Raw genomic sequence first — 16,842 nt, forward strand, 5'->3', positions numbered from 1 at the left:
GATTGTGTGGTGGGAGAGGGTAAGAGTAGGAGAGAGAAAATGATTAACCAAAAATTTATGGATAACCATTAGGATATATTGGTTATAAAATTGTTATAAAAATGGATACAATAGTTGTGGTTAATCATTGGATATACTCTAATGCACTTTACTTTCTTTTGTTTTTTGAGCATACCCTAATGCACTTCAAATCATTCATATTATTTTTATAGGCAATAAAAACTTTATTTGGTGGTGAACTTTCTACACAAAATATAATATGAAACGCAAAATAAAATACAGAGAACTACTATGGGGATTAACATTAAATTTCTACTTTCTACATTCCTAATTGTTTGACCTATCTCCATTTTGAAGTCGAAGTCATCAACTTTGACGGTTAATTCTCAAAGAGTCAAAGATATATATATATATATATATATATATATATATATATATATATATATAATTTTTTTTTTTTTAAAAAAATAAATTGAAAATTGTTAGATGTCTTCAAAATATTATTTTTCTAATCATCTTTTAATAATACATGATTAATTATATTATTAATCAAACATATGTTTTGAAGACTACTTAAAAACAAATGATGCAAACAATAAGAGATGGAGGGAGTAATTACAATTATGTAAAATGCATTAAATGTTCGTCGTTTGAACCTCACCAACAAAGTCATCTCTCCAAGGCTCCAACATAAACAAGGCTGTACAGTAACTAGGCTACAAGCACACAAAATGACTTGTAAGCTCCTGAGTAACAACAAGCTCAGTTGCAAACATATCAAGCTAAAATCTTTACTCCATAAGAAGGGCATACTAATAAAGACAACTTATTATAAACTAAAAAATCTCTGTAGAATGAAAAACTTCAAGCATTACCCATGTGCTAGGAAACATGGTGCTGTCTTCTTACCTGAAATAGTGAGGTATTATGTCAGATGTTAGGTCATTTACTCTGTTCCAAGAGAATGGTGTTAGAATACTGTACATACCATGCCTATAATATTATGTAATCAGACTCCTGGTTTACAGGAGGGTCTTTAGGATAGCAAGTATGGGACTCCATATTGCAGCATGGTTGTCCACATTCTCAGGAGCGTTTTTAGGAAAAACAGTATGGCTCAGCATGGCTAGTCTCTTGTATATATATACTCTTCAATATCAGTAATTGATATACACAAAAAAATTAAACACCAAAAATCTGTCCAACTTTTATCTTGGTATCAGAGCCGGGTTCCGGTCTCCGACGACTGGCAACCATCGGTTTCATCATATACCATGGAATCCGAAGAACAACCTGAAAAAAAACCATAGTGCCAAAATCAGTCACTATGGACGATCTATTGCAACTAGTTACATAGTTAAACACCAATAGATCAACCTCAGAAACCTCAAACCAAGCCATCCAAATTTCCGAAAAATTAAACCACAATAATTATACTAAGTGGTCAAAGCTAATGCAACTAGCGATTGGTGGACGGGGAAGGCTCAACCACATCACGGCCGTTCCACCGTCACCAACCGACCTAGAGATTGTTAAAAGGACTCAAAGGGACTCTATTGTCATATCATGGATAATTGACAATATTGAACCAGAATTACAGAATCAATATCTCGATTATCCAACAGCAAACGAGTTATTGAAGAGCATCGAAATAATGTACGGAAGTGGCAGGGATGGTTTACAGATCTTTGATCTTATGACCAAAGCGAACAAAATCCAGCAAGGGTCAGACGCAATAGAGGTGTATTACAGTAAACTCACCTCAATTTGGAAAGAAATAGATCGGAGATTGCCAAACCCTATGAAATGCTCAGAAGATAAAACAGTTCACAACCGTATGGCGCAACAAAACCGCCTCTATCAGTTTCTTGCGGGACTCGATGAGGCTCTTGATAAAGATCGAAGAGATCTGATTAATTCAGACCCTCTTCCAACAATTGAAGTAGCATATGCAACAATCAGGAGAGAGATTTCTCGAAAGGAAATCATGAAAAAGGAAAAAACCCCAACTGAAGACTCCGGAATTGGTAGTGGACTTGCGACCAGAGGAAAACCAGAAAAACCGAAGTTCCGGCGGGACGATGAGCAAGCATACCTCCAGTGTACCCACTGCGGGGGAACCCGACATACAAAGGAGGGTTGCTTCAAACTCATAGGGTACCCGGAGTGGTGGTCTGAACGGAAGAAAAAGGGGGAAAATCAAAGAAGCGGGAAAGCAGCCTATGCCGGTGAGTCGTCGGCCGGAGAGAAAGAAGAAGGGGGACTTGCGGCTGCCATTGTTAGCACAGGTATGGAAACTGGAAAAGAAAGGAAGGAAGGTAATGAAACCCTAACCTCCTTGTTTTATAATAAGCCCACTTACTCTTATATGCCTAAGCTCAATTATGTGCCTCCTTATAAGCTTTCTCAGCCCAATTATGTGTCTAAACCCATTCACATTAAATCAGACCCATCAAACACATGTATAACCCAGTTTATTTGTGGTCCTAAAGAAAAAAATCAAGGGCCTAATACGGATTCGGTATTTAGGCTCCTTGGAAAGTGTAAAGGAAAAAATGATGAAAAATGGATTTTAGACTGTGGTGCAACGGACACTATGACATATGATATCTCTGATCTGGAAAATCTGATTGAACCTACAAAAAATTTTGTTCAAATTGCAAGTGGAGAAAAAATCAAAGTTGAGAGATCGGGAACAATCAAATTGCCGGGTGACATCAAACTACCCAACTGTCTCTTTATTCCACATTTATCTCATAAACTTCTTTCAGTTAGTCAACTGACTAAGGAGTTGAATTGTACTATTCTAATAACATCTAATGGGTGTCTTGTGCAGGATTCTCAGACAGGGAGGATCATTGGGCGTGGTACTGAGGAGAATGGGTTGTATTATGTTGATCGGGTGCCTCAAAGTGGTTGTGCAACTTTTGTTCGCTGATCGGTTGAGCATCAACTCTGGACGTGGCATCGCCGACTGGGTCATCCATCTTTAGGGTATTTAAAAAAAATTGTTTCCTTCCCTTGTTAATGCAAAATTAAATTTTTATTGTGAGGCATGTATGTTAGCAAAAAGTCACAAACATTATTATCCTAGTAGCACTACCCGGACTGAAAAACCTTTTGTTTTGATTCATTCTGATGTGTGGGGACCTGCCCCAAAGTTTAGCAAACATGGTTTTCAGTATTATGTAACTTTTATTGATGATTGCACTAGGATGAGTTGGATATATTTCTTGAAAAACAAATCTGATGTTTGTGATACTTTTATCTCTTTTTACAAAATGGCCTAAACACAATTCCAAACACAAATCCGAATTTTAAGATCTGATAATGGAGGGGAATACAAAGACCATGAGCTTGAATCCTTTATAAACTCAAATGGCCTTATTCACCAAACCACCTGTCCGGATACACCACAACAAAATGGTGTAGCCGAACGGAAAAATCGAACACTCTTAGAAATGACCCGAGCAATGATATTTGAATCAAAAGTTCCCTCTTCTTTTTGGCCTAAAGCCATAGCTACAACAAATTACCTTACAAACCGACTTCCTACAAAAAGCCTTGACCTAGCTACTCCCATAGACACTCTTAAAACTCATACGAGTATTCCCCCTACTCACTCGATAGCTCCTCGCGTCTTTGGTTGTATAGTCTATGTCCATCTTCCTAAACGTAGTTGGGATAAGTTATCCCCTCGTGCCATTAAATGTGTCTTTGTGGGATATGATGTGCATCAAAAGGGATATCGATGTTTCGACCCAGTCACAAACCGAATGTATACGACTATGGATTGTGACTTTGTTGAACACGAATACTTTTATCACCATCTTAGATCTCAGGGGGAGAGCGTCGATGATGATCTAAGTTGGTTAACCTACTCTAGAGTTGGTACTAATCCAACTGAACAGGAAAACATAACCGATGTTACTGCCGAGACAACTGAAAACATAATACAGTTCGATCAAATCGGCACTACCACTAATGATCCAATGTCATTGTCTGAGAATCCATTAAGTGATCAGGTTTGTACTCCCACTCCTGACTTCTTCCATGATATTGAGCCTACTGATCTTTCTCTTGAAAATGCACCCATAGAACAGCCTGAGACTCTTGACACTCCTGAACAACCGGAAGAAGGAAATGTGGAATCTGGGTTTGAGCACGAAGATAGGCCTCGAAGATATGTGTTTCCATCAAGGAGCACAAGAGGAATCCCTCCAAAGCGGTATGATCCAGAGTTTGAGGCTCAAAAGTCAAAATACCCCATGAAAGATTCTGGTAAAGGTAACTTATCTCAAGGGGCTAAGGCATATAATGCTGCAATCTACTCAGAGAAAACTCCAACAACTACTGATGAAGCCCTTAAAAGCAAAAACTGGAGAAGGGCCATGGAAGATGAGATCAGTGCACTAGTCCGAAACAACACATGGGAGAAGTGCATTTTGCCTAATGGATAAAGGCCCGTAGGGTGCAGATGGGTATTCACCATAAAACACAAAGCTGATGGAAGTATTGAAAGATACAAGGCGCGACTTGTAGCTAAAGGGTATACTCAGACATACGGGATAGACTATGATGAAACTTTTTCCCCTGTCACAAACTTTAACACAATCAGAGTACTCTTCTCCATAGCTGCAAACAAAGATTGGCCTTTATACCAGTACGATGTGAAAAACGCATTTCTACATGGAGATCTCACTGAGGAAGTTTATATGGAAGCTCCTCCAGGTTTCTCTCAAGATTTCGATACTGGAGAAGGATGCAGATTGAAGAAATCTTTGTATGGTCTGAAACAGTCCCCTAGAGCCTGGTTTGGAAGATTTACTACGGCAATGAGAAAGTTTGGGTATAAACAAAGTAATGCTGATCACACCTTATTCTTTCGGAAAAACGGGGAGTTAACTACGTGCCTTATTATATATGTTGATGACATGATCATTACATGGGATGACAAGAAGGAGATAGAGCGACTAAAGATGGAACTTTTCCAGGAATTTGAGATGAAAGATCTGGGAAATCTCAAATATTTCCTAGGAATAGAGGTACTCAGGTCACGGAAGGGTATCTTTATATCTCAGAGGAAATATATTCTTGATTTCCTGACAGAAATAGGTATGATTGACTGCAAACCAGTTGACATTCCTATGATGATGAATCATGGGCTTCAAATCATTGAAGGAGCCGAATCAGTAAATCAAACACAATATCAGAGATTAGTTGGAAAACTGATATATTTATCACATACTAGGCCAGATTTAGCCTATGCTGCAGGGGTGGTTAGCAGGTTCATGCACAAGCTGCAGAAACAAAATCTGGAAGCAGTCTACCGTATCACGAAGTACCTAAAAGGAACATCTGGAAAAGGGGTTCTATATAAAAATCATGGTCATCTTGAACTACATGCTTTCACAGATGCTGATTGGGGAGGTGATCGAGATAGCAGGAAATCTACTTATGGGTATTTCAGTCTAGTTGGTGGAAATTTGGTTTCCTGGAGAAGTAAAAGACAGAAAGTAGTTGCCATGTCCAGTGCTGAAGCAGAATTCAGAGGAATAGCAAAGGGAATCACGGAAGTCCTATGGCTCAGAAAATTGATGTCTGAATTGGGATACAAACCAAAGAAGAGTTGCAAATTGTACTGTGACAACAAAGCTGCAATTCAGATATCAGAAAATCCAGTCCAACACGATCGTACAAAGCATGTAGAGATTGATAGGCACTTTATCAAAGATCATTTGGAAGCAGGGGTGATAAGTCTGCCTTTTGTGAGATCTAAGGATCAACTAGCAGATATCCTAACTAAAGCAGTTACGTCCCAAGTTTTCGAGGAAGCATTGTCCAAGTTGGAAGTTGGAGACCCTACTACCCAACTTGAGGGGGAGTGTTAGAATACTGTATATACCATGCCTATAACATTATGTAATCAGACTCCTGGTTTACAGGAGGGTCTTTAGGATAGCAAGTCTGGGACTCCATATTGCAGCATGGTTGTCCACATTCTCAGGAGCTTTTTTTAGGAAAAACAGTATGGCTCAGCATGGCTAGTCTCTTGTATATATATACTCTTCAATATCAGTAATTGATATACACAAAAAAATTAAACACCAAAAATCTGTCCAACTTTTATCTAATGGAAGAGCAAAAATTCTTAAAGAAAATACTTCGTATGTTTATAGGTTTACATTTCATTGCCTTGCTAAAATATTAATGATTAATGGTAATTCGCAAGTAATAAAAATGATTAACGATATATAACTCGCGCGCTATTTGGCTATACAACAATTCCATCACACTCTTCTTGGAACTTGTCAGTTGTCCCCTCTGAGGCGCACCTATAATTATTTGCAGCCTGCTTGATCTCTTGGTTGTACTCGTTTGCTATTCATTCTCGGATTCAGACTCAGACTCGGTCTCAAACTCAAGGGTCTTGGGGCATCAGCCCATCTAAAAAGGGCAGGGAGGTGGTAGCACCCGGTTGTAGATCAGATCTTTGAGATGCTCACACCCTTTAATCTTAAGTTGTTCAAGGGAAGAAAGTTTTAATAGTGCTGCTTTAGGGAAAGATTCCAAACCATCGCATTGATATATATATATAAAGATATTTGACAGATGTTTAACGAGATACACACTCTGCTGAGTGTTCAAAACTTTTACATGCTTCAACATGGAGGGATTGAAGGGCTGCTAAGTGCTCGATCCCTTGAGGAAGATTCACAAGCTTAGGGAGATATTGAAGTTTCAGGTCACGGAGTCTGGTAAGGAATTTCCAAGGTAAATGACTATGATTGCCATCCTCTAGCTCTTCCAGATCATAAAGTTCCGACAAATGAAGTGTCTGCAGTGCAGTGAGATGCTCCAATCCTCCCCCACAAAGGCTCTTTAAGTAGCGCCATTTCTTAACTTGCAGGGAACAAAGGGATGAGGACAGGCGACTCCGAAATAGCTCTTCGACTATAGAAAAGCTTTTGAGATTCTCATTGTTGCAAAATTTTAAGGTTAGATCATTAGAACTGGTCAAGCAGCATGAACTCAGAAATGATGAAGAACGGGGTGCATAATTATCAAGGGAAAGAATCAAACTTCTGACTTTTGACACGACAGGAATGGAGGTCATGAAAGGGCACTTGCTGATGCTTAAAATAAAGAGACGAGGAAATGTATGACAAATTGGGCTACACCTATAATTTAAGCCCATCACTCCCGACTCTGATGAGGATTTTTGCTATCTTTTTAATTTTGGCAAACACTCTAAATGGAGCTTTTCCAAGCACGGAAAGAAAGTTGATTGATCCGGTGATGAGTTACCAATCTCTATATCCTCTAGATTATCCAACCTAATGAGGTTAAGAGTTTTCAAATGATGAAGTTGTCTTAACAAAGGAAGATTCAGCAAGTTTGCACAATCACCAAGCCAGAATTCTACCAGCTTTGGAAGTGATGCCTCCAAGTCTTCTATTGACTCCCAATTTGGAAATGCCACACCACCATACCCATATAGATTGAAATGTATAAGATTACAGTTGGGTTGAAGGCATTCCAGCAATAATGTTGAACCTGCATCATTGTTGAAGAGACAGCTTATTTCTATATGTATATCTATCAGATGTATCATACCTCTGACACATTTAGCTCCTTCGGTGACCTGATGTGTCGAAAATCCACGGACACTTATCTTAAGACTGCCTCCAACATTTGTAAGTGCTTCCAAGTCTTGAAGCCTTCCTCTGTTTGCCTGTCCCTCTTGACTGTGGCTAACAACAAACTGCGGTAACTTTTCAAGGCACGTTAACTTACCCATCCTCGGAGGCATAAGAGCCAGCCTTCCACAACCTTCAATATCCAAGCACCTTAGTTTCTCTAATTTGCTCAACTTTGTTGGCAACTCTTTTAAACTCCAGCACTCAATTAGTTTCAAGGTCTGCAAGTTATTTAGTTTGCAGACTGTTGCAGGGAGAAACTCCAACTCATAAATATGAGACAGGTCAAGATATCTCAAATGAACCAGTTTGTCTATTGTCCTAGGCAAGGTTTTGATCTCCCGAGTTAAACATAATGCCCCCAAGCATCTTGCCTTTTTAAGTAATTCTCTGACCTCCCCAGTTCCGGCTCCAGAGTAATTATGCCACAGCTTAAATAATTTGCGTATGTTATCTATCTCATTGAAAGAGCTTGGATTATTTCGGATCTCCATTCTACCAAAGGATAAATGTTGAATTTTTTTCCTTCAACTCCCTCACATTATCTACCACCAATATCTCCCCACCTACTACATCTTGAGCAACATCATGCATAAGATTGAATCTTGCACGCCACAATTTCACCATTGTGGTCCCTTTCAGCATCCTGAAAAAAAACACCTTTGCAAAAGAATCATAAAGTACTCCTCTGCAGCAACTTTAACTCTTTGACCCTCTGAAGGTGATAAGAAACCGTGTGCCATCCACAGGTCTATTAAGTTCTCCTTGTCTATCCTATAATTCTTAGGAAATAAGGCACAGTAACTGAAGCAATTCTTCAATTGCAAGGTAAGATGATGGTAACTAAGCTTCAAAATTGGCAATATACCATCGTTATCATCCTTTTTCATCTTTATCAAATCTCAACTTCTAAATGAAAGCCAAGTGCTTTTAGTCTGGCCATAAAGAAGACTTCCAACAACCCTTATGGCAAGGGGAACATTGGCACACTTCTGGAGGACATGTTGTCCAATGTTGATGAGGTCATCATCCATCTGCTCGTTTTAATTTTTAAATGCCATTTTTTCAAACAAACTCCATGAATGTTTTGGAGAGAGACCCTGCAATTCATAAGTTGGACCTGCTCCTACTATCGTAGCCACCAATTTAGAGCGTGAAGTGACCACAACCCTACTTCCACTTTCACCACCAATATACAAGTTCCTAAGTTTAAGCCATTCATGACGATCCTCATTCCACACATCATCCAAAATAAGCAAGAATCTTTGCCTATTAATCTTCCACCTCACTTGGCGTTGGAGCTCTTCAACTTCAAGGTGTTGATTTGCGGTTGAATCTAAAAGTTTACAAAGAATATCCCTGATATCAAATTCAACAGAAACACAAACCTACATCCTCAATGGAAACATTGTCACGATTCTATCGTCATTATATACCAATTGAGCAAAGGGTAGTTTTCCCTAAACCACCAATCCCTACTATTGTGACAAAATGAACAGCATCTCTAACACTGGAATCCAGCAACATTTCTATAATTGCCTTCTTATCCGCATCTCTTCCAATAACATCCTCAGCATACACAAAAGAATGACTGTCCTCCCTCCTCTTTGTCACTATTCTCCCCCTGCTACTAGCACATGGCGACCTAGAGTAATAGTCGCGATGATCCTTGGAAATGTCATCCAGCCTCTCCCTAGTCATCTTGACCTCCCGAAATGCATTACGAGCAAAAGCCAACTGGTTAGAACGAGAGAAGAAAAGGAGAACCTCTTTTAGTGTATTACCTGTTGACATGAGCCTCTTGCGTTGAGCTATGGAGGCAATCCTGTCAAACAGATCATAGCTTTTCCAGCCAATCGTGCTCCACGTTTCATCTTGGAACTAGTTGCCTCTCTTGCTCTTCCGCATCAATTAACACGGCCTTGATAGTGGACATGGTGCTTTTGAGTTTTTCAACTTCAGATCTGAACCTGCCAACAGACCCAAATTCCTTAACAAAGGAAGAATCTAGTACTTGAATTATGGTTTGTGCCAATTAGAAGTGTTGCAGGATCCATCTCCATCTCTATCTCTATCTCTCTGTTTTGGCCAAGCAAGTTTGGCGTGGACTGAAGAAGCACAACCAATCAATCTAAATCTATTCAATCCAAATGTTTTTCCGTAAATTGTTCATAATGTAGACTAATACATAATGAAAGATGCTAATCGTCAAAATAATGAAATGATAAAACAATTACGAAGTACTAAATCACTGCATATTATTGCTATAGACAGTTGACTGTGTATGACCTTACCAATAATTTCCATGCTAATAATAGCGATGAATAGTACGTAGACCATCGTATTCAAATTTGGCGGCCTTCAAGTTGAAGGATAAAAAATTTCAGATTTTTAAGATTTGATAAGTATATTTCAATCTTTGTTATACACTTATACGTATCGTTTCCTCACTCATTGAGTCATTAATGTTGACAACTACAGCATTTAAAAAGTAAAAACTCCACTATAAAATAAAATACTTTTTTAAGGAACTATAAAATAAAATACTTGGTATATGACAAGTAATATAATCTCCCATAATTTTTTATTTTTTTATTTTTAAAAATGAGTTTTTAACTTTGATTTTGTACACTATTCATAGTTTTTATTTTTTACCCTTTTTTTTTTCACATGTATAAAACAAAATGATATGAGAATACAAGGTACTTCCTTAGTATCTAAATAAATACATTACTTTGATTTGCACAATGTCATTATATAACTTTGACTATTAATATTTTCACCTAATAACATTTGATTTTTAAGGAGTATGTATAAGTATATATAAATCAAGTCAAAGTTAGTATGTGAATAATGCAAAAGTAAAAGTGGATCAAGTAAAAGTAGTCAAAAACTAAACATAAAAAGTAGAACTAAAAAATCTAAGTTGGTCTCTAGAATTGGTTAATAATAATTTTTTTTCCTTGGAAAATTAGCTCTAAATAATAATAGTACAAACTTGGCTTGATAAGCACAAAATAAACTGAGTTATATGCTATAAATATATTAATTAAGTTACTAAAAATATTGACATAGGACTTTTGTCACAAATTACATATTAATATATTCGAATAGCCATCATATATCCTGTCAAAAAAAAAAAAAAAAAAAAAAAATTGCCATCATATATTACCATCTACCAAAATGAGTCCTAAGAGCATGCTCAAGCTACATAACTTGTGGTCATTCATATTAAATTTACATATGCAATTTCGATTGCCTACAAAAACACCACAACAAATGTCCGATACAAGGCAATAGATTAAATAATCTCTATTCCATAAGCCACCTTTTGAGAAGATTAGCGTCCACCTTAACTTGAAATATGTATTCTTTTTTAAATGGTTGCCATACATGGTTTTGAAATTTGAAAAAGCATCATATGCTAGTTTCAGGAAATGCACTTACAATGCATAAAATTTCATTCATTCAACAATATGGCTTTGCCAACTCAAATAAGGTAAGATTGCCGTAGCTTCACCATCAAGCACAATGAGACTGTCCTTTTTGAAGCACCTGGTGGTAAACTTTGCACTGGCAAACAAAATTAAACAAAAAATTGAAGTCAAAAACTGAATTTCATACTTATTTAACTGGAAGATGATTCCAAAAGTCATGGTAAGTTACTTACAGGTAGTTCTGTTTGAAATTTCTTATGTTTAATGCTTGCACCTCACCAACAATCTCATCTTCAACATACACAGGTTGTCTAAATTGCAAATTTTGCGAAACATAAACAGCACCAGGCTAGCATACAAAAAATTTAGAGATTAGGCCTCAAAACCATCCAGACACATGCATGTTGTAATGCAAAAAGTCCAAATGTTAACGTCATGCAATTGTACAAAGCATGGTAGCACTAGTGTGATGTGCGTATAAAAATGTGTTTTTTATGGAGCTGATCTTATGCAGGCCTACTGTGAATCTGTGACTTGCCTGTTTCTTTTGTTCTGCAAGCTATAATGGAGAAAGTCATAAATTGAACAGATATTGGAGCATCTTAAGTTTGCTGAAGTGTTGTTTCCCTTTATATATCTTGCAGTTCCCCATTAATCCAGAGCTTAATGTCAATAGAATGCAAGCCTTACGTTGGAAAAGTAGTGGGTGACTGGCTGGGGTAGATAGGTTCAAGAATCCTAAAGTGCCCCCCTGTATAGGTGGTGTTGCATTTTCAAGCATTATAAACACATCACGTAAGACCAAAATGGAAATAAAACCCCTCCAAGTAAAAAATATGTTAAAAGTAATCATATTAATTAAATATCCTAATACAGTAATACTAAAAGTAGAACACCAAAAACCCATTTAGTAAGAGCACAAACATTTAGATAGAAGGAAAGAATGAATATGACTGACTTACAAAATGAGAGGAGATAATGCGAGGAAATAAGGAAGCAACTAGCATCCCATGAACAAGTCGATCTTGAAATCCGGCAATTTGAGCACACTCAGTGTCAAAATGAAGAGGATTCATATCTTTACTGACTTTAGAATATTCAACAACATCCTCAATTGTAAATATTCTCCTCTGCTGTAAAACATCTCCTACTTTCAATGTAGGCTCTGCCTTAGAACAAAACTTGTTGGAGGAGAGAAAGTTTGACGCAATGCGATTGGACACCATCCTCATCATTATTCATTCATCAATATCATCAAGTTCTGAAAAGACACAATGCAAACCCTGCTAAAGTTAGGCATCTATTTCATATAAAGGAATTTTAGGTGTGCAAGTATATATAGTTTCTTCATCTTTTGTCTGTTTAATTTTTTGTATATACACTGCTGTAACACCTTCTAATTACTTCATCTTTCCAATATAATCATCATTAGATCATGGTATCAGAGTACATGTGCTAATTAATCACATCAAAGTAATCAGAATCATTATTTTCTAGCTTGCAGAGCAATCCTGACTGGCTTAACAGCAATTTGGAGCTGGCAGAATGAAGTGTGATTATCACAAATGGAAAAAAAAACAGCTCCTACATCTTTTTGTTGATTGAGGCACTCAAATATAGAGCTTCATTCACAATGGTGGTGCTAAATGCCCGAATCTTTGGGCAAGAGCGCTTAAGAACAACGTGAATCTCAATTGATTTGCCCTACTTATTGTTTGAGGCACTCAAAGGAGCTTTCCAATCACACAAAATCTCTGGTAAAGAACTCTAAAGAAAAATTTGAAAGCCGAATCCAAGTTGGGTTTCATTGAAGGCACCTTAAAGAGACATCCAGCTGCCAATAATCTGAATATGATAGTTGTAGTGTACTAGTGTAGCATTTTAATCCACTGAAATCCACATCCATCCTAGAGTAGCCTATCAGGACAATGTAGAAGATATGTGGAAAAAGCTAAAGGATATGATCATAGAAGTGGACCAAAGGCCTTACAAGCTTGAATTACAATTGATTGATCAATCTAAGACAATAAAGTAGTCTATTACATAGCATAATTCCAATTTCCAAGTTAGAAAGTTGGGCTCCTAAGGTGCAATGAAAAGATCATGAAAATAATGGAATATATGAGAATGTACAAGAGCCTGCTGGGGCAGTGTAATGAGTATGGAGCCCTAAATATCTAATGTTCTAGGACCCTTAATGATCTAGACAAAGCTTTTGCTACAGTTTTCCACAAACAAACAAAAAAAAAAAAAAAAAAAAAAAAAAAAAAAAGCAATGGGAAACCTCAGGAATGAAAGATGAGGTGAAGATTGACAAAGCAACCACTTTAGCCAAGGCCATTGGTAGTGCACACTGCAAAGGCGGGCTAAAGATGAAGAGCTAAACAGAGTTTATGTCCCTACCCCTCTCTCAGCTCTGTCATGCCGGATTCCACTTGGAAGCCTCACATAAAGCAATCTAACAAAGCCGCAAAACACTCCAAACTTAGAGTAAAAAAACAAATCACAACTTCAATTCTTCATCCCGTTGCAAGTTTGCAACATTCAGGTACATCACACCAAAATTTAGGCAAAGACAATGAGATATAATCAGGTACATTGCATTGCCAAAGTAAAAGAACTATTTTCTAAAAATGCATATTATGTTAAAGTTCTAGACTAACTATGGAGTAACATGAAGTACGAAGTACAAGTTTAACTTCGTATAATTGGCAAAGGTTTCAATAGTAAGCAAAAATAAAATCACAATTGACCACAATATCGACGTTATAATAACACAAAAATATGCGACAAAATTGTTGATAGAGGGGGAAAAGATGATTAGTTAGTTAACTGAGCAATTGATACATTTCATGTTTTCAGTACAAATGATATATCAGTAATGGAAAAAAATATCCGGGGTACTAAAGCTTTGAGCCAAGCACAAAATAGTGGTGGATCGAGTTCGATAGGATTTTAGGCAAGCTCAGCTAGAGCTCCAAGTTCACTTGGGTTCCAATAGCCTCTAAAATTTTTGGCTCGGCTTGTAGGCTTGAATAGGATCGAAAAATGCAACAAGCCAACAACTTGGCAACGAAATTTGACTCAAATATCAAATCAAGCTTGAAAAAGCACATAAAATCCTTCCCACTTAAGAATATCAGTAAATTGCACATAACAAATTTCTAGCAGCAAAGTCGCTCTTCATAATCATTGATCAATACAATACTAACAAATAATTAACGATAGTGTGAAATCAAACCCCAGATTATGAAATTGAAATTCGACGACTTAGGCTCTGTTTGTTTTAACAGAAAACAATCTCAATGTAAAATAGTTTTCCAAGGAAAACATTTTCCGGAGGAAAACTCAAATGTGGCTTAATTTTCCTTGTTTGTCTGTATGGAAAGTCATTATAATAATCATCAGATTATGAAAACAAAATGGCAGCATTTTGGTATTAATACTTGCACATTATATTTCACTCAACTTGGAACACATGACAAACTGATCGGCACAGAAGATCTAAATGCAAATTCAATATCATTTTAATCAAATAAAAGGAAATTAAACAACATTAAGCCAAAATAGTCAATAAAACTCTCTTAGGCATTTCAACAAACAGGTTGTATGCATTGCATTTCAGAATAATTTGCTACTAAATCTATATAACCTCATTAGCACAAACTAATTTGATTGCAAAATTAACCCTAACTCACAGCCAATCACACAAATATATTTTGGGATAAAGGATATCAATTTTATCAAATTACACACAAAATCGCAAGGTATATCCTAGTTAAACACAAACCAAACCATGAAATATTAGTTATGGATTACCTCAGAAACTGCTTCAATGGAGGAGAGAAAGCTGGAGAATTCAGATTGCGCTTCAATGGAGAAGAGAGGGAAAGATGCAGCGTAAAAGCGAGAGCATTCAACTGAGTTTGAAAGGGAGAAGAGGAAATGGAGTGTTGAGAGTCAAAACTGTAATCGGTGTAGTATTTGATCAGGCAACCAACAAACATTTTTTCCCAACTTAAATTATTTTTATTGAAATTAAATCAATTATTCTCATCGTAAGAATATACTACGTATTCGTTAAACTTAAATTATTTTTAAGAACCGTTTTTCATCTAAGATTTTTAATTATTTGATTTATGATATTTAATAATTTAAGACAAAATTACAAAAGTTTAATATTTATTTTTTATTTACTATAATTTATAATGAATTTATTAAATATAAATAAATTGTAAATATGATATTTTTTCCGTTATATAAAATCTTTAATGTGAAATGATAAATTTTTAATAATTTAAATTTTAAATCATTATTCATTGTTTTACCATATTTTTTATTTCGATAGAATCACCAATCTCGTCCACAACCAAACTACTACATCAATGGATAAATTAAACCGTGAAATGTTAGCCAAACTGAAATTGATATAAATTAAATCCTTACATTTATATATAATAAATCAATATATTTACCAATAAATGAAAAATTGTTGCGATATAAAATCAAATTTATGCATTGGAATTTTTTCATCATCTCCAAAAATAACCAAAGTCATCTATATATTAAGTATACAACATCCTACTGTATGTCATTACATAAACAAATAATCATTAAGTATCCTAAATAAATACAATGTAACTAATAATTACAAATATAAATTTAAACATAAGATTTTAAAAATTACCAGGACATTGATGACCTAAAACTAACACAAAATTCGCTTGATGGGGTTTTGTATTGATATGAAATTTTATTTGTGTCATATGATGTGTAATCTGCATGTAAAAAAACATTTAGTAAATAAAACATAAACATATAATCGTTGAGTATCCCAAATTAATACAATGTACGTAATAATTAGATATACTAATTAAAATAGGATTTTAAAAATTAAGCTAAAAATTACCCGTCCATTGATGACCAAAAATTAACACAAAATTACTAACACAAAATTCGCTTGATGGGGTTTTTTATTGATACTAAATTTTATTTTTGTCGTATGATGTGTCAATTTATAATGGTAGGTATCACAAATTTTATTTTAAATATAATTAACAACAATTTGTATTTCTTATCATAAATACTATCAAAATTTATCTTATAATGACAGGTATAAAACTTTATTATAAGCGTTTATCATTTAAATATTTTTTCGTATATTTTTTTTGGATTTCTTATACTCGTAGTATTGAATTAATAAATTTATCTTTTCCTATATTTTTACTTTATTTTTTTCATTAAAATAATTTAATTCGTGGATTATAATCTACGTGGCATTAAAATTTTAGATATATCAAATCTAATTCGTTACTTTTATCTAGGTGGCGATATAATTTTTTAATTCAAAAAAAAAATGCAAATCTTTCTTTTTATTGGTCGAAATAAGTATATTTCTTACGTGGCGCTCCGAATACTCTCCAAAAATGCCTACTTTATATATATATATATATATATATATATTAGATTATAAAATTTATTTTTATTAATACTCTAAAATTTATTATTTTGGTGGGGGTAGCAAGGATCTCCAACGAAAAAATCATTGAAAAAGTTGGAAGATTATGTGCTCTCTTAAATATATTGGTGGTATGGTTTTAGGCCCTATTCTTTTGAGCTATTCCGCTCTATTATGCTTTGCTCTACCCTGCTGAAAACTGCTCTGCCCTGCTCTGCTCTGTGTTGGAAGCCCTGCTCTGCTTTGC

At 35.6% G+C, this 16,842-nt stretch overlaps 2 protein-coding genes and 1 long non-coding RNA gene across 4 annotated transcripts; 1 reads left to right on the forward strand and 2 right to left on the reverse strand.

Annotated features, from left to right (window-relative positions):
- Positions 1–643: 643 nt before the first annotated feature.
- Positions 644–1,798, reverse strand: LOC110728791. Its single transcript, XR_002512774.1, has 3 exons — positions 1,762–1,798; positions 989–1,293; positions 644–909 (listed from the first exon to the last, which is right to left on the reverse strand). It is a non-coding gene; the product is annotated as an uncharacterized LOC110728791 (long non-coding RNA).
- LOC110728776 lies at positions 1,304–3,139 on the forward strand. Of its 2 annotated transcripts, none has more exons than XM_021908424.1 (2): positions 1,304–2,318; positions 2,837–3,139. In XM_021908424.1, exons 1-2 carry the CDS (start codon positions 1,454–1,456, stop codon positions 2,872–2,874), a joined length of 903 nt encoding a protein of 300 aa, XP_021764116.1. In that variant the 5' UTR covers positions 1,304–1,453; the 3' UTR covers positions 2,875–3,139. The 2 variants fall into 2 exon arrangements, with proteins under 2 accessions (XP_021764116.1, XP_021764117.1); XM_021908425.1 differs by having other exon boundaries at positions 1,304–2,288.
- A 7,792-nt stretch (positions 3,140–10,931) lies between these two features.
- On the reverse strand, positions 10,932–15,176 carry LOC110728792 ((R)-specific enoyl-CoA hydratase-like). Its single transcript, XM_021908442.1, has 4 exons — positions 14,957–15,176; positions 12,100–12,398; positions 11,371–11,486; positions 10,932–11,273 (listed from the first exon to the last, which is right to left on the reverse strand). The coding sequence occupies exons 2-4, from the start codon at positions 12,370–12,372 to the stop codon at positions 11,165–11,167; spliced, it is 498 nt and encodes a 165-aa protein (XP_021764134.1). The 5' UTR covers positions 12,373–12,398; positions 14,957–15,176; the 3' UTR covers positions 10,932–11,164.
- Between the last annotated feature and the right edge of the window lie 1,666 nt (positions 15,177–16,842).

This window comes from Chenopodium quinoa, unplaced genomic scaffold (genome assembly GCF_001683475.1).
Source record: "Chenopodium quinoa cultivar QQ74 unplaced genomic scaffold, ASM168347v1, whole genome shotgun sequence".
Classification (NCBI taxonomy): Eukaryota; Viridiplantae; Streptophyta; class Magnoliopsida; order Caryophyllales; family Amaranthaceae; genus Chenopodium; species Chenopodium quinoa.

Excerpts from the sequence above, each read along its gene's own strand:
- LOC110728792 (XM_021908442.1), bottom strand. The coding sequence starts at position 12,372 with ATGATGAGGATGGTGTCCAATCGCATTGCGTCAAACTTTCTCTCCTCC. Across the intron at positions 11,487-12,099 it reads GCATTATCTCCTCTCATTTT|CCTGGTGCTGTTTATGTTTC; the intron begins GTAAGTCAGTCA and ends TTTGTATGCTAG. Across the intron at positions 11,274-11,370 it reads AATTTCAAACAGAACTACCT|TGCAAAGTTTACCACCAGGT; the intron begins GTAAGTAACTTA and ends TTTGTTTGCCAG.
- LOC110728776 (XM_021908424.1), top strand. The coding sequence starts at position 1,454 with ATGCAACTAGCGATTGGTGGACGGGGAAGGCTCAACCACATCACGGCC. Across the intron at positions 2,319-2,836 it reads TGGAAAAGAAAGGAAGGAAG|GATTCTCAGACAGGGAGGAT; the intron begins GTAATGAAACCC and ends TGTCTTGTGCAG.